This window comes from Vicia villosa, linkage group LG2 (assembly GCF_029867415.1).
Source record: "Vicia villosa cultivar HV-30 ecotype Madison, WI linkage group LG2, Vvil1.0, whole genome shotgun sequence".
Lineage (NCBI taxonomy): Eukaryota > Viridiplantae > Streptophyta > Magnoliopsida > Fabales > Fabaceae > Vicia > Vicia villosa.
The window spans coordinates 19,801,929-19,826,851 of record NC_081181.1 but is presented as its reverse complement, the minus strand read 5'-3'; the positions used below and the strand labels follow the sequence as shown (position 1 = coordinate 19,826,851).

Genomic DNA, 24,923 nt, shown 5'->3' with positions numbered 1-24,923 from the left:
AATCTCCAAGGGCTTGTTTCCTCATCAAACTTCTCACCAGTGTTTGTCGGAGAGATTCCATTTGATGGTTGATAAGAAACTTTATCATACTTTTCTTCAATGTGATGTCTTTGAAGGAATGCCATATGATCGTGCGTCCTTTTGAGGAGCTAATGACTTTGCTTGAAAGCGGATGAACTGTCTTCGGGACGAAAACTGCCATTCATTGACTCCGCTGGGGAGTTAACAAACTATTTTCTAGGAGGAAAACTGCCATTTGTCAACTCTAATGGGGATGAAACATCCTGGAAGCAGACAAAATGTTTCTTGCAAAGAAATTGCCATTTGCCGATTCCTTGGGTATTAAACAGACAAACTGTCTTTCTTGAGAAGGACTGCCATTTGTCAACTGTTAGGGAAATAAATTGTCTTCTTGAGGGAGACTGCCATTTGTTGACCCTGCCGGGGAGTTGATAAACTATTTTCCAGGAGGAAAACTGTCATTTGTCAACTTTACCGAGGAATCATTAAGCGGAACGAACTGTCTTCTTGAAGAAGGCTGCCATTCGTTATCTTCGGTCGGAGGAAAAAGTGAACAAACTGTCTTCCTTGAAAGAGACTGCCATTTGTCAACTTTACTGAGGAATCCTTAAGCGGAACAAACTGTCTTTTTGGAGAAGACTGCCATTCGTTATCTTCGCTCGGAGGAAAAGTGAACAAACTGTCTTCCTTGAAAGAGACTGCCATTTGTCAACTTTACTGAGGAATCCTTAAGCGGGACAAACTGTCTTCTTGAAGAAGACTTCCATTCGTTATCTTCGCTCGGCGAAAAAGTGAACAAATTGTCTTCCTTGAAAGAGACTGCCATTTGTCAACTTTACTGAGGAATCCTTAAGCGAGACGAACTGTCTTCTTGAAGAAGACTGCCATTCGTTATCTTCGCTTGGAGAAAAAGTGAACAAACTTTCTTCCTTGAAAGAGACTGCCATTTGTCAACTTTACTGAGGAATCCTTAAGCTGAACAATTGTCTTCTTGAAGAAGACTGCCATTCGTTATCTTCGCTTGGGAGTTGATAAACTGTTTTCCATGAGGAAAACTGCCATTTGTCAACTTTACTGAGGAATCCTTAAGCGAGACGAACTGTCTTTTTGAAGAAGACTGCCATTTGTTATCTTCGCTCGGGAGTTGATAAACTGTTTTCCAGGAGGAAAACTGCCATTTGTCAACTCCTTGGGGATTAAACAACAGACAACCTGTCTTCCTGAGGAAAACTGCCATCTATTGACTCTAGCTGAGGAATTCTTAGCGGTGAACAAACTATCTTTTGGAGGAAGATTACCATTTGCCGACTCCGTAGGGAAATCCGAAAATGGATAAACTGTATCCTTGTAGAAGATTGCCGAGTGTCGATCGGGTGGAGAATCATAGGTTGAAAATCCCAAAAGTGAACAAACTATCTTCTGGAGGAAGATTGCCATTTGTCGGCTTGCTGGGGATTACCAAAAGTAAACAAATTATCTTCCTGAGGAGGACTGTTATTTGTTAACCTTTTTGGGGAAATCCTGGCGTATGAATTGTCTTTAGGGAAAAGATTGCCCTTCCATGACTCGCAGGGGAAACTTGAGTTGAGGTCCACGTGACTTGGGAAATAGCATGATCAAAGCCTAACTAGAAAATATTGACTATGCAGACATATGATATGATGCGTGAAGCATTCATGAGTGTTATAATAGCTATAAAAGGTGAAGTGAATGTGAAATAGAATTGTCGCGGATGTGAAATCCTGTGGTACGACTTGAATTTTGTTGATCAGAAGATGTCTTCTTCTTGAAATATGTAGTTTGCACTCCGTTGGGGGTACCTGGTTACCAGTTGTCCGCTGTTTGAAGTGAGTGAAATGATTTGAAGTGAAGATCCATCGTCGGGAGATGTTCGCAAAGCGACCTCATGGGGAAATTTGTTCCCGGAGTCTCAACCGTTCTTGGAGCAACTGTTTGCATTCCTCCTATTGTTTGTAAACCTTAGAAAGAAATTTCACCTTTATTTTGCAAGTAAATTCATTTTATTTTTTTGAAAATGTTTGTTTCAAGAAAATGACTGTCAGACTTAAAAAAAAATGTAATTTTAAGAAACTGAATAAGACTCGATTGCAAAGAAAAGGCACAAGGCTCAAATTGTTATTTATGGAATGGTAATCAGCCAAAGGCTTGATTCTATGGAGTATTTACAAAGTTGGAAATTGGTAATTTTTGGGAAAAGGACTACGTTGAAACGTGACGACCATTATCTTTCCCTTCCACTCTGAATCGCGCTGTATTCGTGCTTTGTAGAAGATGACCTACTGATGATGAATACTCCGCTATGGATTTTCTGAATGATCAAGTTTGTCCTGAACATAGTTACTTGCCATATATCCCTAACTTTTGCGTAGATTACCCCTTTCGGGTTTTAAATCTACCGGGATTGATTATATATTTTTATGTACCTAACTTTTGCCTGAATCGCCCTTTCGGGTTTTCGATTCACCGAGACGCTCTTTTTTGCCTAAGTCGCTCTTTGCGAGTTTTCAACTTAGCGAGCTGTTCTTTTGTTTATTTAGGCGAAGTATTTCTTGACTGCGTCAACGTTCACATGACGGGTGAATTCTTCTCCATCCATAGTCGTGAGTATTAAGGCTCCTCCCGAGAAAGCTCTCCTGACCACATATGGGTCGTCATAATTGGGAGTCCATTTGCCCCTAGAATCTGTGAGAAATGATTGAATCTTTTTTAGTACAAGGTCGCCTTCTTTGATTGTCCGAGGCCGAACCCTTTTGTCGAAAGCTTTCTTCATTCTTTGTTGATATAGTTGTTGTCGCACGCTCGCGAAAAATGAACAGAGTCACCACCAATATATTTATCCCATAAGGGAAAGGAATATCAGGAAACCTAACAAAGGAAGGAACAGGGTCTTACAACCAGAGAATCTAGGTACGGGAGTCGGTTACGCAAGGGGAAGGTACTAGCACCCCTCGCGCCCATCGTACTCGATGGTATCCACCTATGTTTGTTTCTATCTAAAGGGTGTGTACTATGTCTAAAATCTAAATGCGAAATGAATGCAAAATGTAGGGAAAATAAAGAATTGTACTCGCACGGGCCCTACCCCGCTGCCTACGTATCCTTTTCAGGAATCAGAGTTACCGTAGCTCGGCTCACGATTTTCTGTTTGTTTTTGTGTTTTTTATTTGGGCGGAGTTAACGCTCGCGCTCTTGCATAAGGGGACAGCCTAGGATGCAATGGAGCGGAGATAACAATGCCGTTAGGTGCCAACGAGGCAAAAGAAAAAGAAATGATTGGTTTGTGTCTTTTAGGGTAATTCCATGATGACGAAGACCTACTACAAGGTTTCGCATCACTTCCTTACTTTGTTTTAAATCTGACCATTTATTAGTGTTTTAAGTGTTTTTGATTGGTGTTTTTTACGGGGATTTTAACTTTGTGACTTAGATCATACCAAAAAAAGAGTTTTGTTTGTTTTTTGAATATTTAGAGAATGCACATCAAGGTCTACACCACAATCGATTCTCTAAATGACGGATAAGAAATACATCGAAATCTACATTCCAATCATTTCTTTTCCGTTTAGTAGAAAAGAACGTACATCGGGGCCTACACCCCAATCATTTCTTTTCTACTACGTGGGGAAGAACGTACATCGGGGCCTACGCCCCAATCATTTCTTTCCCACCATATATCAGAAGTGTGACAGTATGATCTTTGTCAGGTTTTTTATTAGGTATTTTAGAGTTGAAAAGAAAAAGAGATGAGAAAGGGAACTAAACCTATTTTCTATATAATGTTGTTTTAATCTAAGTCTAATGTTAACATGGTGATTAAATCCTAAAAGAAGCATACAAGTGGTATTAACAAGGTAGGCCAAAAATAAGGCCAAAATTACAAGCAACAAAACCACACAGGCATCATACAAAAATAACATGGAACTAGCACAAAAACAATTCAAGTACTAATGCGAAATTATACTAAAATACTACTATTTTTTTATGAGTTTTATGAAGGAGAATTCTAATTCAAGCCAAAATCATACTAAAAACTTAAATGCTACTAAACCTAAACTACTATTTTTTATGAGGTTTTTGAATGAGGTTTCCAAGACTAAAATTAAACCTACGAGTGGCCTAAAAATCTAACAAGTTTTATTGATTATATCGCTATATTTTTATTGCCTAAAGAGTGGAAAATGAAATCTAAGTTTAACTATAAGAAAGTGAACTTGGGGGGTGTAAACTGAATTTGCAGTGATGATTAGCAGATGGGCGTAGGGCCCAAACAGGAAGGCCCAAGGGCGTTTTTTGTAGTTCAGTTTGTTGTATGCCAGAAGAGCTATGGGCCAAGTAGGGTGAGGATAGCGATTTGGCCCAAGAGGTATCTAAATCTGTGTTTTTTTCTGTCCAGCCAAAAATGGTGGTGTGTGAGCCTCCAGGGGGTGATGAACAGCGTTTTGGCCCAAGGATATTTTGTCATTTCTATTATTCAATTAAAAAGAAAATGAATTAAAAATAAAATAAAAACAAAAGAAACAAAAGGGGAATTAGGGCTTATCTCGTTATGACCTTCAGACTACTCTCCCTAACTCACTCGCTCCTTCGTTCTCCCTCTCTCTCACGATGAATTCACGGCGGCCGGAGAGCTCCATCGTCTCCGAGCGGAGCTTATTCCGCCGTCTCCTCTTTCTGAGTTACGCTCCAATCCTCATCTCATGATTCATCCCTAATCAACCAAAACTGCTACGAACCCTAACCTCTACAACTGTAAATTAAACGGCGATACTAACGAGTTGTAACTCAGAGTAATGGGGTTTCTCTTCTACTCGAAGTCCTCTACATTTCGGTGTCAAGAATCAAGAAAATAATGCGCAGGAGCAATCGATCAGAGAACTTACCGATGACGACGATTCGGAGACGCTCAAATGGAGGAGAAAATACCAGAGACAATTGCTAGAAATCCGGGTAACGCCTTCAACGCCTCTTTAATCTTCAAAATCCTTTCTACGATTCTCTTCTTCATTTCTTCTCGGATTCTTCTTTTTCTTTGAATTTCTGCCGTCTTGTGTTGTTGTTATGGTGAGATGAGAATGGAGAGTAGAGATTGCTGAGAATTGGTAGTTGTTGGGGAGCACACGGCTGAGAAAGATGGAGGTTTAGCTCTACCTCAAGGAGTTTCAACGTGAATCTCCTTAAGGTATGTCGAAGGAGCTTTTGTGAGAGGTCGAGGGAGAAGAGAGAGGAGGAGTTGCAGAGGGAATATGAAGATGATGGAGATGGATTGAGAGAGAGTGAATTTGTGAAAATGGTGCGTGTGTGAAGATGAATGATTGGAGGTGGAAGAAGAATGGTTGTGAAGAGAGAATGAGCGTGTAGAAAGTGGTGAATGTCCACCTTTGAATTATGGAGGGAGTAGAAGTTATATAGAGACTGAGAGGGAGAAAATCAGTTAGAGGGTGAGGATAAGAGCCTTTGGATTGTGAAAGTTTGTTAGGGATTTGGAGGGTGAGGATCTGTCGGTTATGGAGGTTAGGGAGTTCTGTTATAGAGCTTTTGAGCTGTTAGAAGTTAGTTTACAATTCTGTTAGAAGTTAGTTGGAGATTGAGAATGAGTTGTTATATTCTGTTTTGGAGGTTTGGGGGTTGTAACCGATTCTGTTAGGTGATTAGAATTAGTTGAGAGAGTTAGTTATGAAGTTAGCTAGATGGTTAGGGTTTGAAAGTTTGTTACTTGAAAAGAGTGGGGAGATTTTGGTTGTTATAGGTTAGTTAATTCTGTTGGAGTTTTCTGTTAGGAGAAGTTGTAGGTAGTTTGAAATCAATTGGTTAGAAAATGAATTAGTGATAGGTTAATTTGGACTGAATTGTTGCAATGTTTTTGTTAGGATAATGGTTATGTAGGAATGTCAATGGCCTAAGGGTCTATGTGTGGGTGGATGGTGTGTTTGAATGTTAGAAAACTCTGTTATGCAGTTATGGAAATCAGTTAGTGATTGGTTAAAATGGTTTGGATTTATGAGTTAATGAAATGCTGTTAGGAACTGTTTTTTGTTGTAGATTTTGATAAGTGTATGGCTGGATTTTGAATGCATTAGTAAGGTGCAGGGCTGTTTTCCTTTGGTGATAATTTTCTTGTTTCCAAAATCGGTTATGCAGAGCTGGTATAGGGTTTGTGATGCAGGGTTCAGGTCTGATGCATATGGGACTGGTTTTAACTGTTAGCTGGTGTAGATGTCTTCTTTCTGAGCTGAACTTTAGATGTGAGCATGAGTTAGTATATAGGCTGACTTGTGCGTGATTTTGGTTTGAATGCAGGTTTACTGTTTTGTTTATTTATTCTGTGTTCTTTTTGTTTTGAACAGATGCAGGCTAGAAATTGTGGCTGGCCGCAAATGAAGTTGAAGCATGGTTTGGCAATGTAGTATATGTGAAGACAAGATGACCATGGAAGTAAGACGATGAAGACGGAATCGTGGTGGTGGCAGCTTGGTTCAAAGACTTCGACATGAGGGCATATTGACAAGTGATGGAGTGGAATTGTCAGGATTATAATAGGGATAGTTAGAAACTTAGGTTTTTTTTTGTGTAACTTTCTTTATACTCTTTTTTGCTATGGAGTTGTATTTTTGGAAGGACTTTGGATTGTAATTTGAGCAATTGACCTTTCCGATGTCGACTCTTGAACTTGAATTTGTAAGAAAACTTTGTCTTGTGATTTTAGCATTCAAATGACACATCTTAAGCTTGAATTCTCTTTGACTTTAGGTCCACAAAGTCCATGGTGTACCAACTCTTGTGTTTGAAGCGAAAACATTGTCCTGACCAAAGTCTCTACTAGCTCACTTCTTATGCTAGTGCACTTGTACCACAATAATACCTTGCACCTTTGAATATGATAAGAAATAAAGCCCAGCAGAACACTTTAACATGAGATCCAATAAAACTCACTTGAATTAACCAACTCAGACTCCCTGACAGAAATTCTAATCTTCTGATACATATAGGGAAATAAACTCTAAACTCTTGATCTTGGTGAGTTGTGAGGAAAAATGGCCTTGTAGCTTAATGACAGAGAAGTCCATAATAACCATGAGTTTAAACCCTGATGATTTCAATCACCTAAAGCATACAGGGGAACCAGTTGAAACAGGTTAATTTAAGGTGGGAGCCTCAAAGCTATGTGGAAGCCCTACACTTTCAACCAATGATCCCAAGCCAAATTTATTGATTAATGATGCATGATGTGTTAGATGACCTAATGGGAGGTATGTACATGAAACTATGAAATGCATAAGCCTAAGCCAGATAAAATTGAAAGGGTAGGACAAATTTGGGGTATGACAGCTGCCCCTATTTAATCGTCTTAAGCCTGAAGGTGAGATTGGCGGTAGCCTTTCGAATACTCAAGGTATAAGAAGATTAAATATCAAGACCAAAAATTTGTCCTAAAAGAGGAGATGGTGTAAGTGTTATCTTTATTTTTCTGATATCTACTGGGGGAAGAGAAATTTCGTTTTTTTTTTGGTGGGAAAATTTATAGTGAGTAATTGGATTTGAATGATGGTAGTAAGTAGCGTGGTAATGGTGCTAATACAGGTTTTCAAAGAGGATGATGGTATGAAACAATGACTGAAAGGAAATAGATCTCGTGCGATCTACGACTCAACATCAAGAGAAGACCTCGTACGATCTTCAAGATAGAAAGGAAATAGACCTCGTGCGATCTACGACTCAACATCAGGAGAAGACCTCGTACGATCTTCAAGACAGAAAGGAAATAGACCTCGTGCGATCTACGACTCAACATCAGGAAAAGACCTCGTACGATCTTCAAGACAGAAAGGAAATAGACCTCGTGCGATCTACGACTCAACATCAGGAAAAGACCTCGTACGATCTTCAAAACTGAAAGGAAAAGATCTCGTGCGACCTATGACTCAACATCGGGAGAAGACCTCGTACGATCTTCAAGACAGAAAGGAAATAGACCTCGTGCGATCTACGACTCAACATCAAGAAAAGACCTCGTACGATCTTCAAGACAGAAAGGAAATAGACCTCGTGCGATCTACGACTCAACATCAGGAAAAGACCTCGTACGATCTTCAAAACTGAAAGGAAAAGATCTCGTGCGACCTATGACTCAACATCGGGAGAAGACCTCGTACGATCTTCAAAACTGAAAGGAAAAGATCTCGTGCGACCTATGACTCAACATCGGGAGAAGACCTCGTACGATCCTCAGGACAGAATAGACCTCGTACGATCTGAGACTCAACATCGGGGTTCGGTTTCGAAATAGTTTGCCAAGTTGAACATTGGGCTTTGAAAAGGGTTTGCCAGGTTAGGAACTGGGCTTTGAAAGGGTTTGCCAGGTTAGGAACTGGGCTTTGACAACACGGTGGTTGGACTTGAAAAGTTTTCCCGTACGGGGGAAGGGACCTCGGGGACTAGTGACGACTAGACTCGATCAAAAGACGTAATCACGAAGATGTTGATGCTTGCGAAGCATAAGAATTACATTAATCCCTCAGGCCAAAGGCGGGGTGTAACTCTTCAAGAGTGGCAATCGCTCGAATTGCCACACACCAAGTATGGTTTATTCAGACGCTTGAAAAATGAGATGGGTTGAATGCCCACCCTCATTCGCACTCTAGTTTGCACGCAGCACACGGGAAATAACCACGACGAGACTAGTGACGACTAGACTCGATAAGAAGATGATAGTAACCATTGGAGATTACGGAGATATTGATGCTTGCGAAGCATAAGAATTACATTGATCCCTCAGGCCAAAGGCGGGGTGTAACTCTTCAAGAGCGGCAATCGTTCGAATTGCCACACACCAAGTATGGTTATCCAAATGATTGAAAAATGAGATGGGTTGAATGCCCACCCTCATTCACGCTCTAATATGCACGCAGCATGCGGGAAATAACCTCGGAGACAACAATTCTGACGAAGAAAGACATTGCATCCGATCCATGTTGGAGAGAGAAAATGAGACTTCTTTTGGGGATTAAGGATACTAGGTATCGGCACCGTGGCATAAGGAGATTTGTAATGTAGTAGCAGATATCAAACGGAGTTTGTAAGGACACTATTTTATGTGGGAAAGTATCATTGTCTTGATTGGGCGCTGATTTGTATTATCTGGCTTATGCTTTGTATGCATGTTTGAATTTTTCTATGGCGTAATGCTCCATTTTGATGGATATGCTACGCTTTTGAGGATGCAATGTTATATGCAGTGAATACTATATGCAGAGTGCCGAATAAAGGCATTAGTGAGGTAAACACCAGGGAGAATCCCCTTAGTGTTAAGGACCAAGTGGAGGTGCCAATAGATATTGGACTTTGATTTGTAAGATGCACCTTCTTTGACTTGAAGAATAATTTCTGACTTCTCACCATGTGCCACTGCTTGGAGGATTTTCAACTTGAGGAGATTCCCTCGATTCACCACGTCGGGGATTAGAAATTCAGGTAAGGAGCCTTGATTAGGGAAGTAGAACAACTCTTAGGAGAAATAAACTCCTATGCTTGAGAAATGGAACAAACTCTCGGGAGAAATAAACTCCGTGCTTGGGGAGAGACCAAGTTTCCAGGAGAAATAAACTCCTATGGTTGGGGAGAGAACAAAATAGCTCAAAAGATTATGCCCCATGTTTCATGACCCATGAAGGAAATTTCCCTAAAGGATCCTTGAAGAGATTAGTCGAATCTCGACGTAACTGCCCCGGATTGGTTGAACTCAAGAGAGCTTCCTCGACGTGATTGCCCCAGATTGGTCAAAGCTTAAAGAGATTTATCGACCTGATTGCCCCAGATTGGTCAAAGCTTGAAGAGATTTATCGAAATGATTGTCCCAGATATGCTGAATTTGAGAGGTCAAACCTCGATTCAATTGCCCCTGATTAGGTACATCTTACTAGAATCCTCAAGCTTCCATTGTTTTGAAGTCAAACAAATATGGAAACAACTTTACCACGCTCAACAGAGTCTTCAAACTCTCCCCCTCAAGGTAATCAAGGAAAGCATTAACTGTTCATGCCCAACGGAGTTCTTTGGATAACTTGCCCCTTGATGGTCAACATTTGAGATGATTAGCTTTTCCTCCTCGGAGTTCTCAAGTCTCTTGTACTTTGACATGATCAAGTTACTCAATGATTCTCATCCTGAAATTTTTGATGTTTAGCGCATATTTTGTATGCAAAAGAATGTTAATTCTAAGAATGATAATTCTAATGCAAAGCCTATGTTAGTCTTGAAGTTGTAAAAACTTTTTTGTGAAATGAGGTTGCGACTTCCTGTGACCGAATCACTAGTTGACACAACCTCGATTTTTGCATGTGAAAGATAAAGCAAACATACGATACCAACATGGATATGAGTTCCGCTTCATTGGGAGTCAGCTAAGCGCTATCTCATCAGGGTGCGCTTTCAAAATAAACCCTACTTCAATTAGGACTTTTAAGGGTTGTAATTTGGCCGGGTTCACGGTTTTTAGAAAACAAAGGATTTTTAGGCTCAAAATTATTTGTACCCACCCCCTTCGTGATGTTCTCCATTCCTATGTTCAGTTAACTCGACACGAGTGTTCATCCCTCACCAGGAATTTTGAAATGGTTGAGGAATCAATGAGGTTCTTTGGACATGGCAGTCGCTCACCTTTTATTCTTTGGTGTCTGATCACACAACTTTGTTCTTTTGAGAAGGATTTTTATTTTGTAATCCTTGTTTTTCGCTTCTGCTTTCCCTAACTTTTGCCTGGACAAATTCTTTTGAATTTTATTTTGGAGTCCAGCGGGATGCCCTAACTTTTGCCTAAGTCATTTGTTTTCAAGTTGTTGACTTAGCGGGCTCTTCTTTTTTTCTCTTTTTTTTTTTAACAAGGTTGTGTGATCTTGAATCTCTGATTTGTTGAAAGTGATTGTGACTGCCTGAGTCCTTGATTGATGAGGAATAACCATTGTGGTTTTGATCCTTTTCTTTTTTTTTGGGATCTTTTGACGGAATAAAGATAACCATTGCGGTTTTGACATTCTTCAACCTTTTGAAGGATAACCATTGTTGTACCCTTAGATGCGTACCCTTTTAGTGAGTTTTGAACACTCGATTAAGTTAAATGAACACTACCCCGCCCCAGGGTTAAAATAAGGGTTTTTATGATTAGAAAAGAAACTCCTACTTCAAGGCTCAAAGGGGTTGACGAGGGTCTATCTCCCTTATACCTCCGGTGTTTGGGGATTTGAAATAATGCCTGTACATCCTCAGTAGGGTTTTATTCAAAAGTACACAATTTGGAGATTTTGCATTTTTATTATTTTTCATCATTCTCCCTCAGTTTTTTGCATAAGCAAGCAATTAGTAAAGTTGGTATCGTAATGCCAAAAACATTTTATGAGTGATAACGAATGGATTACTTCAAGACAAACATAGACAATGTATTATGATTTCCATTCAGAAATTAACAAGTTTTTACATGCTATTGATGCTTAAACACACAAATGAAAAATTACAATGAGAATGCAGTAAGAAACTAAATGGGTGTCGTTGTTGAGGAGACTTGACTCCGTCTGGACTTGTTGAGCTTGAATACTTTCTGCGGTTCCTTCCAAACACTTTAGATTACTTCAAAAGAGAACTCCAACAAAGTCACCCATGAGTTGTAAACTTTTGCCTTGCTTTAGGGATTCGAGCAATGCGAGTGATGCAAGGCTCAAGATAAGAGTACGTCTTGCTTATCCCTCGTGCGGGAGCCCCAAGCATAGCTGCTAGAGTAGTAATCGCCATCATAAATGGGAAGAATCTTGTATGATCATCAACTCAAGAGAGCCACTTGTGGTGAAGAAGACCCAATACTAGAACCTTAACCAATTGTGATTCCAACAAACAAGGAAACGAATGAGCACAAGGCAATCACATCAATTTGTTTCTCATATTCTTCTTGTCTCTGTTAACTAGCAAAGCCACTGAGAAGGAGATCCTGAGAAAAGGCAACTGATATATGAAGTAGAACCTTGAGAATGAGAATCATTGTGAAGAACACTCTTGATTATCACACGGAAAAAGATTCTGACGGATTCACATAGGAATTTGTAATGCTTTTAGGGATTCGAGCAATGCAAATGGCGCAATGCTCAAGATAAGAGTACGTCTTGCTTATCCCTCGTGCGGGAGCCCCAAGCATATTCGTTGAAGAAGTATTTGCCATCAAACATGGAGGAACCTTGTGTGGTCACCAAACTTAGAGAAGCTACTTGTTGCAAGGAGAGTTCAAACACCAACTGAAACACCACCCTCCACGGATACAACTGAGCACAAGAACCTTGAGAATGAGAGATGCTTCTGCAAAACATTCTTGATTACTCCTTAGGAAGAAGATTCTGACAAAGTTGCTCGAGAATTTGTGGTGCTTTCGTTATTATCATGCCAACGAGTTCAAACAAGGGAGTAGCCTTCTACAAAACAGGAAATACTTGAAATGAGAGTACAGAAATGAAATGATGATTGCCATAGTTGAGGAGCCTTAACTCCATCTGGGCTTATTTTTTTTTTTTTGCGATACTTTATGGAATATGGACATTCACTTGTGCATGAACTCTTCGTTTCATGTGCAGGCCGTTTGGGGTGAATGATATTACTTTGGAGTCGATGAGATCTTGGACTTTGTGTTTCAAAACATTACAATCCTCAGTTGAATGCCCAGATGTCCCAGAATGGTACTCACACCTTGCATTTAAGTCATATCCTTGAGGAATCGGTGTTGGAGGGGTCTTAAACTCCCCTAGTTGGACCAAAGAATCCTTGAGTAAATGAGAAAGCAGTTGACTATAGGTCATAGGAATTGGGTCAATTCTCCTTGGTGGTCTCCTTGGCATTTGTGGACCCTGTTGATGGCGATGATTCAAATACCCATTTTGTTCAGGTGTCTTCCTCTTTTGATCGGGCTGTGAAATAACCGAAGACTGATAAAGTGGGAAATATGGAATCCAACATGGTGCATTGTGCTTCTGGTTTGAAGTAGATCCGACATAGAAGTATGAATCAACCTTTCCTTCCACCACATATGGAACCCTATTACCTTGGACAATCATACCCTCGGGGGTGAACAAAATCACTTTTGAGTCAATGAGATCTTGAACTTGATGTTTCATCGCCTTACAATTCTCAACATCATGGCCAGGTGCCCCGGAATGGAACTCGCATCGAGCATTGGCATCAAAATTGGGAGGAAGCTTTTCAGGCGTAGCCAACTCTCGTAGCTCAATCAACTGAAGTTCCAGCAGGCGAGGAAGCAACTGAGCATAAGGCATCGGGATCGGATTGATAAGCCTCTGAGGTATCTTAGGCTTTTTCCCACACATTTGGTATCCTTGATTCATTCTAGGGGCATGAACATTTTGACGTGGAGGCAATGGCACTTGAGTTTGAGGGGGAGCTCTCTGAGGCATCCCATGAGTGGAAAGGAATCCTATTGGGAAGAAGGAATCAACAACTTCTGTCGCAGCAGCAGGAACAACATCACCTTCCTTCCTTAATACCGTCTTCAGAACTTCCATGACCAAGCTCAATTGAGTCTTCAACTGACTATTCTCCTCTTTTAGTGCATCCTGATTACGGACCAAGTCTCGCATCTCCAACATAATATGAACCATTTGTTCCTTCATCTCATCCATTTCCTCACGGAGTTGTTCCATAGTTGATCTTGGAGTTGTGGCGGTGAGAAGTCAAATCTGTTGTTGATCTTGCAATCTGAATAGAAAAGGTCCCATAAGTCTTTGAAGGAACTATGATATGCATGATAGTATGGATGCATGCTTCATTTATGGAGAATCCTAAAGTCTTTTCATACATTTTATTCTTCTTTTTTATCTCTTTTTTGGAATCAAAGCTTTCCTTTTTTGTATAGAGTACCTTTTCTTTTCTTTTTTCTTTTCTATTTCCTATTTTTTTTTTTGGAAATAGACTTTTAGGATCTTTCATAAATGAAGTGGATAAAACAATGATGTTATGCAATGCAACAACATGGGATCAAGGTCCATATAATCTTAGTAACCACTGTACAATCTTCTGAATAACTGATATAGGTCAGATGTCATGAGATCAAAGGTTCAGCATAGGCACCTCAGAACCAAAGGAACCATAGTCACCAACAGAACCAAATAGTCACCAATGGAACCAAATAGTCACCAACGGAACCAAATAGTCACCAACGGTACCTGTCATGTATATCCCTCCCCACTCACGGGTGTAGTCTAGGTCAGGGTAGGTCAAAATGGCAACCAGCGTTATCAGTCCTCCTGAGGCACCACCATTGTTGCATCTACATGCCAACGATGATACCCCATTTGGACCTCGACTAGGCGTGGGTCTCATGATCGCACTAGACAAGACCTGACATCTCATCGGCGTCATGACTATCCACTCTATCCTAGGTGTCCTATGTGTCAACTCTGGCCTGGGTATTGGGCCTTTTACCTCATAGAAACAATCCCACCCAACCTGCAAACAGTGAAGATATGTGGCCTCCATGGAGACCCATAATACAGTCCAGAATGCGGGAAAGTAAATATGCAAGCAGGAAAATAAACATGATATGCAAAAATAAATAAACGCAACATATAGACAAAACATAGCACACCCAGTAAATAAACAAACAAACGGATAGGCTAGGATCGACTCGCTAAGGATGGACCCGCAATAGGTCTAGCAACATCCCCAGCAGAGTCGCCAGCTGTCGCACGCTCGCGAAAAATGAACAGAGTCGCCACCAATATATTTATCCCATAAGGGAAAGGAATATCAGGAAACCTAACAAAGGAAGGAACAGGGTCTTACAACCAGAGAATCTAGGTACGGGAGTCGGTTACGCAAGGGGAAGGTACTAGCACCCCTCGCGCCCATCGTACTCGATGGTATCCACCTATGTTTGTTTCTATCTAAAGGGTGTGTACTATGTCTAAAATCTAAATGCGAAATGAATGCAAAATGTAGGGAAAATAAAGAATTGTACTCGCACGGGCCCTACCCCGCTGCCTACGTATCCTTTTCAGGAATCAGAGTTACCGTAGCTCGGCTCACGATTTTCTGTTTGTTTTTGTGTTTTTTATTTGGGCGGAGTTAACGCTCGCGCTCTTGCATAAGGGGACAGCCTAGGATGCAATGGAGCGGAGATAACAATGCCCTTAGGTGCCAACGAGGCAAAAGAAAAAGAAATGATTGGTTTGTGTCTTTTAGGGTAATTCCATGATGACGAAGACCTACTACAAGGTTTCGCATCACTTCCTTACTTTGTTTTAAATCTGACCATTTATTAGTGTTTTAAGTGTTTTTGATTGGTGTTTTTTACGGGGATTTTAACTTTGTGACTTAGATCATACCAAAAAAAGAGTTTTGTTTGTTTTTTGAATATTTAGAGAATGCACATCGAGGTCTACACCACAATCGATTCTCTAAATGACGGATAAGAAATACATCGAAATCTACATTCCAATCATTTCTTTTCCGTTTAGTAGAAAAGAACGTACATCGGGGCCTACACCCCAATCATTTCTTTTCTACTACGTGGGGAAGAACGTACATCGGGGCCTACGCCCCAATCATTTCTTTCCCACCATATATCAGAAGTGTGACAGTATGATCTTTGTCAGGTTTTTTATTAGGTATTTTAGAGTTGAAAAGAAAAAGAGATGAGAAAGGGAACTAAACCTATTTTCTATATAATGTTGTTTTAATCTAAGTCTAATGTTAACATGGTGATTAAATCCTAAAAGAAGCATACAAGTGGTATTAACAAGGTAGGCCAAAAATAAGGCCAAAATTACAAGCAACAAAACCACACAGGCATCATACAAAAATAACATGGAACTAGCACAAAAACAATTCAAGTACTAATGCGAAATTATACTAAAATACTACTATTTTTTTATGAGTTTTATGAAGGAGAATTCTAATTCAAGCCAAAATCATACTAAAAACTTAAATGCTACTAAACCTAAACTACTATTTTTTATGAGGTTTTTGAATGAGGTTTCCAAGACTAAAATTAAACCTACGAGTGGCCTAAAAATCTAACAAGTTTTAGTGATTATATCGCTATATTTTTATTGCCTAAAGAGTGGAAAATGAAATCTAAGTTTAACTATAAGAAAGTGAACTTGGGGGGTGTAAACTGAATTTGCAGTGATGATTAGCAGATGGGCGTAGGGCCCAAACAGGAAGGCCCAAGGGCGTTTTTTGTAGTTCAGTTTGTTGTATGCCAGAAGAGCTATGGGCCAAGTAGGGTGAGGATAGCGATTTGGCCCAAGAGGTATCTAAATCTGTGTTTTTTTCTGTCCAGCCAAAAATGGTGGTGTGTGGGCCTCCAGGGGGTGATGAACAGCGTTTTGGCCCAAGGATATTTTGTCATTTCTATTATTCAATTAAAAAGAAAATGAATTAAAAATAAAATAAAAACAAAAGAAACAAAAGGGGAATTAGGGCTTATCTCGTTATGACCTTCAGACTACTCTCCCTAACTCACTCGCTCCTTCGTTCTCCCTCTCTCTCACGATGAATTCACGGCGGCCGGAGAGCTCCATCGTCTCCGAGCGGAGCTTATTCCGCCGTCTCCTCTTTCTGAGTTACGCTCCAATCCTCATCTCATGATTCATCCCTAATCAACCAAAACTGCTACGAACCCTAACCTCTACAACTGTAAATTAAACGGCGATACTAATGAATTGTAACTCAGAGTAATGGGGTTTCTCTTCTACTCGAAGTCCTCTACATTTCGGTGTCAAGAATCAAGCAAATAATGCGCAGGAGCAATCGATCAGAGAACTTACCGATGACGACGATTCGGAGACGCTCAAATGGAGGAGAAAATACCAGAGACAATTGCTAGAAATCCGGGTAACGCCTTCACTGCCTCTTTAATCTTCGAAATCCTTTCTACGATTCTCTTCTTCATTTCTTCTCGGATTCTTCTTTTTCTTTGAATTTCTGCCGTCTTGTGTTGTTGTTGTGGTGAGATGAGAATGGGGAGTAGAGATTGCTGAGAATTGGTAGTTGTTGGGGAGCACACGGCTGAGAAAGATGGAGGTTTAGCTCTACCTCAAGGAGTTTTAACGTGAATCTCCTTAAGGTATGTCGAAGGAGCTTTTGTGAGAGGTCGAGGGAGAAGAGAGAGGAGGAATTGCAGAGGGAATATGAAGATGATGGAGATGGATTGAGAGAGAGTGAATTTGTGAAAATGGTGCGTGTGTGAAGATGAATGATTGGAGGTGGAAGAAGAATGGTGGTGAAGAGAGAATGAGCGTGTAGAAAGTGGTGAATGTCCACCTTTGAATTATGGAGGGAGTATAAGTTATATAGAGACTGAGAGGGAGAAAATCAGTTAGAGGGTGAGGATAAGAGCCTTTGGATTGTGAAAGTTTGTTAGGGATTTGGAGGGTGAGGATCTGTCGGTTATGGAGGTTAGGGAGTTCTGTTATAGAGGTTTTGAGCTGTTAGAAGTTAGTTTACAATTCTGTTAGAAGTTAGTTGGAGATTGAGAATGAGTTGTTATATTCTATTTTGGAGGTTTGGGGGTTGTAACCGATTCTGTTAGGTGATTAGAATTAGTTGAGATAGTTAGTTATGAAGTTAGTTAGATGGTTAGGGTTTGAAAGTTTGTTACTTGAAAAGAGTGGGGAGATTTTGGTAGTTATAGGTTAGTTAATTCTGTTGGAGTTTTCTGTTAGGAGAAGTTGTAGGTGGTTTGAAATCAATTGGTTAGAAAATGAATTAGTGATAGGTTAATTTGGACTGAATTGTTGCAATGTTTTTGTTAGGATAATGGTTATGTAGGAATGTCAATGGCCTAAGGGTCTATGTGTGGGTGGATGGTGTGTTTGAATGTTAGAAAACTCTGTTATGCAGTTATGGAAATCAGTTAGTGATTGGTTAAAATGGTTTGGATTTATGAGTTAATGAAATGCTGTTAGGAACTGTTTTTTGTCGTAGATTTTGATAAGTGTATGGCTGGATTTTGAATGCATTAGTAAGGTGCAGGGCTGTTTTCCTTTGGTGATAATTTTCTTGTTTCCAAAATCGGTTATGCAGAGCTGGTATAGGGTTTGTGATGCAGGGTTCAGGTCTTGATCTTTGGTCTCTTCCTCTTTGTTCCTCTTTCACGTTCTTTGTGTTCCAACCTTCACTTTTCACGTTCTATTCCTTCTTTTCCCAATTCCAAGTATTTTATGAAAATAATAATAAAAGTTTAGTAAAGAGCCTTACTACACTTCACCCCCCCCCCTCTTTTACTATTTTCTCACATGGCCCAAATGCCATAAACCATTATTTTTCTATTATTTTCACAAAATCCTTAATAATCCTAATTCTTAATTCAATATTCAAATTAAATTAAAAATTAAAATTATACGGGTGTTACACTTTCTGACAATCGTTTGTCCAGACGCAACTTTGATTTTTCCGTAGAAGTTTGAAAATTGGAGCACAAGTTGCAGTCATGAGATATATGAATCTCGAGATGTATTTCAGACGTCCAAGAAATCCTCTAACTTGTTTCTCGGTTCTGGGTGAAGGCATTTCTTGAATTTCCTTGACTTTGTCTGGATCTACTTTGATTCCTCGTTTGCTGACGATGAAACCAAGGATTTTTCCTGAGTAGACACCAAAGGTACACTTGTTGGGGTTCAGGCGAAGCTAAAACTTCCGTAAGCGTTGAAATAACTTTGTCAGATTTTGTATATGATCTTCCTCATTTTCTGATTGGGCAATCATGTCGTCCACATAAACTTCCAATTCCTTATGCATCATGTCATGGAAAAGTGTAGTCATTGCTCTTTGATAAGTTGCCCCTGCGTTCTTTAGTCCAAAAGTCATAACATGGTAGCAGAATGTTCCCCAGGGGGTGATGAAAGTTGTTTCTCCATATCTTCAGGTGCCATTTTGATTTGGTTGTATCCCGAAAATCCGTCCATGAATGAGAAAATGTTGGATTTTGCTGTACTGTCAACCAACATGTCAATATGTGGTAGAGGAAAGTCATCCTTAGGGCTAGCTTTGTTCAAATCATTGTAGTCGACGCACATGCGGACTTTTCCGTCTTTCTTAGGAACGGGAACAATGTTAGCTAACCACTGAGGGTATTCTGAAGTGATGAGGAAACTAGCGTTGATTTGCTTTTGAACTTCCTCTTTGATTTTCATGGCCATCTCCGGATAAGTTCTTCTCAAGTTTTGCTTAACCGGAGGGCATTCTGGCTTTAATAGCAAGTGATGCTCCACTATACTGGTATCCAATGAAGGATAGAAAAACACTTAGAAAGGGGGGGGGGGGGGGTTGAATAAGTGTAGCTTTAAAACTCTTAAGATAAAAACAGTTTGCACAATGATATTTATCCTGGTTCGTTGTTAACTAAACTACTCCAGTCCACCCCCTTGGAGTGATTTACCTCACCTGAGGATTTAATCCACTAATCAATCTTGATTACAATGGTTTTCCACTAAGATACCCTCTAAGTCTTCTAGAGTATTCTGATCACAACCTGATCACTCTAGGAAATCAATGCTTAGATACCCTCTAAGACTTCTAGAGAATCCGATCACAACTTGATCTTCTCTAGTTCCTTTACAAATGAATGTAAACAAATTATTACAAGAGTATTACAATGCTTCTTAATAAGCTATAATCACAACTGTGATATTTCTCTTAAGTTCTAAGCTTAATCTCACTAAGATATTACAACAGTAATGAAGTAAGGTTGAAGATGAAGTTTGAGAGCTTTTGAATTTGACAGCATTTCTGTATTTTTCGCAAGAGTGTTGTATTCAGCTTCTCATCAGAACTTCTATTTATAGGCGTTTTGAGAAGATGACCGTTGGGAGCATTTAATGCGTTGCATGATCCGTACAGCATTGCATTTAATGTTTCACTCTTTTGTCAACTACCGAGCCTTGCTTTTCCTTCTTTAACTGACTTTGCCTTTAATAGCTTCCAACGTTCCTTTTGTCAGTCAGCGTAGCCTTCCATCTTGTACTTGCTTCTGATCTGATCTTTGTAGATACAAAGTTTGAATTAATCAGAGTCAAACAGCTTGGTGCAGAGCATCTTCTTGTCTTCTGACTTTGAAGAGCTTCTAGCGTGATACCATAAGAACTTCAGTGCTTCTGCTTCTGATCTCAAGTTCTTCTGATGCTTCAATAGACCATGTTCTGATTCTGCTTGACCATCTTCTGATGTCTTGCGAGAGCATGTTCTCATGTTGCATACTGAACCTTCTGAGTCAATGCTTCTTAGCGCTGAATTGTGAATACTCATCATATATTTCCTGAAATGGAAAATGCATAGGATTAGAGTACCATATTGTCTTATACAAAATTCATATACCTTGTTATCATCAAAACTAAGAATATTGATCAGAACAAATCTTGTTCTAACGATCTCCCCCTTTTTGATGATGACAAAAACATATATAATTGATATGAATTTGCAATCAGAATATCAGATGACTAAAGACAATTACACAATTATAGCATAAGCGTATAAACATAGTGTGTGAATATGTCTCCCCCTGAGATTAAAAATCTCCCCCTGAGATTAACAATCTCCCCCTGAAATAAATACTGGAAGAATTTATAAATAAAAGACCTCCCTGAGTATTTTCCATTTCAGTTGAGACGTTCACATTTGCCTAGAACTTCAGAACATTCAGAGCTTCTGCTTCTTGCTTCCATAGGACAGCTTCAGAGCTTTGAATTTCTTCTTGAATCATTGCTAGCTTGATTGTATCTGAATATTCTTGAATGTACCAGAGCATCATCAGAGCATCTTTACGTCCTGAAATGTTTCAGAACAAACTAAACGACAAAAGTCAGAACATGAATGAATCAGAACATTCTTTTAAGAAGGAACATGTATCAGAGCAAAAACTCTGGTAAGTTCTTAAACAGAATGTGTATCAGAACATATAAGGGATAAGAATGTGTTAGAGCATATTCTGCCACGAGAATATCAGAACATTCTTCCTTCTTGCTTCTGATCTTGAAGCTTCATAGCACTAAGCTTGCTTCAATTCCAATAACATGCTTCTTTACAAAATTGCTTTTCCCCATGTATTTGCTTCTCATGTTGAGCTTTTTCAGAATATCTTCAATCCTGCAAAAATCTCAAAGACATAGAACTTGCAAATATTGTTAGAAATGTTGAGACTTACTCCCAGCAACTGATATAATAAATCAAATCAATTATCACGTTTTCTCCCCCTTTTTGTCATAACATCATAAAGCATTTAAAAGATTCAGATGAAAAACAAACAATATGAGAGAAGATAATGTTTCATTGATTCATCAAAACAATATCAGAGGATACAAAAAAGAGAGAAGCAGATGCAAGAAACGGATGCAAGAAACAAGAAACAACTAAGACCAAAGGACTACGACTATCCTAGCTTAGAAACTATCTTGGCCAGAAGGTCTTGAATCTCAGAAGTGCTTTCAGTTTGCTTCTTCATGAAGGTTCTGAATTCCTCATGCGTTTCCTCATGCTTATCCAAACGAGAAGCAAGATCAACTTGATTCTGTTGAAGAGCCTTCACAGCGTTCACCAGAACAGAAGGTCCAGTAGAAGAAGCTTCACAGCTATCGTTCAGAGGAACAACATGCTCAACAGTAGCATCTATCATGAGAACATCATCTTGATTTTCCTCAGCAGGAAGTTTCTCAGCAAGATGATTCTCAGCACTTTGCTTCTCAGCATCAGCTTCTGACATAAAAGCATCTTCAGCATATTCTGGAACAGGAAGATCAAAATATCCATTCTCAAGAGCCTGAAGAATAGCATCCAGATTCCTTGGAGGAGTGGGAGCATCAACTTCTGATGGATATTCAACCTCAGGAATAACCATGTTAGTTGACTTCTTAGAAGGATTCTCCCTAAGCCAGTTGAATAGCCACTGAAAGTCTCCAATCAGAATGAGAAATTGAGGCTTCCAGACAACCATTGTAAGACAAGGTTCATCTTCCAACTCATCTACAAACTTCTTCTCCTCAAGAGATCTCCAGTTTCTTATTGGATGATAGTACCTACCATCATCAACTTCCAAAAGACAACTAGAAGAACCAGATGCTTCAGCAACACATCTCCTCTGGATGTTCATAGCATCAAGCTGAAAATCCTTCCTGAAGATTCTCCATAAGCCTCGAATGGTAGCATGATCCAACTTGGAGTCATGAGCAGCTCTCAAGGTTTACATCCTTGTTCTGAACATGAGCTTGAATAGGTCAAAGCAGACATCAACAGGTGGTTCAGGAGGGTTAAAGGTGAATCTATAGTCAGGGTACAGAAGGCAATAAGGTTTGGATTTTCTGGAAGGTAAAGAATGAGTTAGAGAAGGTGTAGAATCTGTGGTGAAAGAGGATGAAATTTCAGAAGGTGTTGGGGGAATGGAATTTAGTGGTTCAGGGTTCAGAATATGGGTAGAAGGAAGTGGTTGGAAATAGTTTGGTATGGTGAAAGAGTTTTGGGGTTCAGAAGGAGGAGGTTTTTTCTGAGAAGAACAAGCAGCACCATCTGCACGAAGAGCTTTCTTGATGCGCCTATCACTTTATTCATCAGATTGTACCTTGAGAGGATCATAGGGTAGCTTTGGATTCTTAGCTGGCTTGGATTCTGCTTCTGAGGCCTTTCTTTTCAGTCTCTTTTCTTTCTTCTTCTGTTCTTTCTTCTTCAACTCAGCCAGAGATGGAAGAATTCTTCCTCTTATCCAAGCAGGATCAACAGAAGATTGAGCTATGACACAAGACTTCAAATAACGCTTAACAGATTTGTCAAGCTCTTATTTGAACAATTTTGAGAAGCTCTCAACAGGTGTTCTTCTAGTCAGAATATCTGGAAATATTCTTGGAATAGAAGTTACCTTCTCAATTAGAAGCATCCTTTGCAAGTCAAAAGCATTCAGAACATGTCCTTGAATGACAGTTAAGAACTTGGACGTACCAACGGCTCTTAGAAGATCCAACAAGTCACTTTCTATCAGAATGTCTGAAATCATTCTGGCAAGAGGAATGGTGTTCTTCTTGAAATCTGGATACTTCTTGCGTTCTTCATCTCTTGATTCTTCAATATTTGTTTTCAAATGTTGAAATAGAATGTTTGAGAGATTAACCTTAGTACCATTTCCAATGCAGAAAAGTGCATACTTCTGATCCTGATTTACATACGTTGAGGCAAGAGATCGCTTTCTATGATAAAGGGATCCCAAAATAATCTTAGCCCAAACTCTGTAGAAAGGCTTCAACGAAGTAGTTTGATGAGATGCAGTTCCAGAAGAAGTAGATAATTCTTTATCAACCTTATCCCAATCAACTCTACCAGGGAGAGCACATGTGATTCCTTCAGAATCATCAAGACTATAAAGCTTCCTTATCATCTTTTCAGTTACAACCACTTCACGCCCTAATACGAAGGAGATGATAGTAGTTGCAGTAACTGTTGCATGAGTTCAGAAATCCATCACCAAGAGAGGATAAACTGGTCCAACCAGTCTTTCAAAGTAATTTGACCAACCTTGAACCAACATTGCATCCTTTGTTTTGAAACCATGTTCCAACAGATTGTCAAAATCCACCATAGTTTCACAAAGAACTTCCAGTTCATTTGAAGGAATAGAACAAGTCTTCAATGGAACGTAACCATATTTGTGTTGAACAAGATGTACTGAAGACATTTTTTGTTGAGTACTTGAGGATGAAAGCATGAATACACTCTGAGATTCGGTTTAGAAACTAGGGTTTATGCAACAATGAGAAGGAGAAATGAACGAAAGATACAATGAATGAAGAAATAGAATGTAAATAGATGAATTGTTATGGAGATGAGTTTATATAGAAACGGATTTGAAATGAAATGCAATATGCATTTGAATGAATATGATTACAGAAAAACATGGAATCAATTGAATTTAATGAGAAATGACGTTAGGAGAGATAACGTAATATTTGAAATGATTTGCACAGTTACCTAGGGCGGCGTCTCCTCAACTGCACGCGTACTTGTCCAAATAGAGTGAACACGTGTTCAACATCTGGAAAGCTGGTGACAGCTGTTTTGCTTTAAAAGAACTTCTGAATCAATTTAGATAATGAAACGTTAGTAATAATAGAATCAGAACTTCTAATTGATTAACATCAGAACTTCTTATAAGAAGATAAAACAAACTCATTTCAGAACTAATCCATACATAAGGACTTCTCATCTTCTCATTCTGGGCATAAATCCATACTGATATTCTTCATAATGAACTTAAACATATCTTCAGCAAGGGGTTTTGTAAAGATATTAGCCCATTGATGGTCTGTATCAACAAAGATCAAAATAGAACACCCTTCTGAACATAGTCCCTAATGAAATGATGTTTGATCTCAATATGTTTAGCTTTGGAATGTAAGATTGGATTCTTAGATAAACATATAGCAGAAGTTTTATCACAGAAGATAGGAATGTTACTCTCATATATCTGATAATCTTCTAGCTGACTCTTCATCCAGAGCATCTGTGTACTACATCCAGCAGCAGCAACATATTCTGCTTCTGTAGTAGAGAGGGCAATGGTAGCTTGCTTCTTACTGTACCAAGAGATCAGATGACTTCCAAGATATTGACAATTTCCAGAAGTACTCTTTCTTTCAATTCCATCTCCAGCGTAATCAGCATCACAATATCCTACTAAGTTGTACTCTTTAGATCTTCTGTAGACTAAACCAACATTAGTAGTACCTTTCAGATACCTCAGAATTCTCTTAACAGCTGTTAAGTGAGATTCTCTAGGATCTGATTGGAATCTTGCACACAGACAAACACTGAATAAAATATCAGGTCTAGAAGTTGTGAGATATAGAAGAGATCCAATC

At 39.4% G+C, this 24,923-nt stretch overlaps 1 protein-coding gene across 1 annotated transcript in view; it reads right to left on the bottom strand.

Moving 5' to 3' along the window:
• Positions 1 to 23,644, bottom strand: part of LOC131648678 (protein MAIN-LIKE 1-like) — a 56,610-nt gene extending 32,966 nt beyond the window's left edge. The window contains exons 1-2 of the mRNA XM_058918413.1: positions 23,581 to 23,644; positions 23,235 to 23,469 (exon numbers count right to left, since the gene is read on the bottom strand). Coding sequence (XP_058774396.1) covers positions 23,235 to 23,469; positions 23,581 to 23,644 — 299 coding nt within the window. The remainder of the gene's footprint in view (positions 1 to 23,234; positions 23,470 to 23,580) is intronic.
• Between the last annotated feature and the right edge of the window lie 1,279 nt (positions 23,645 to 24,923).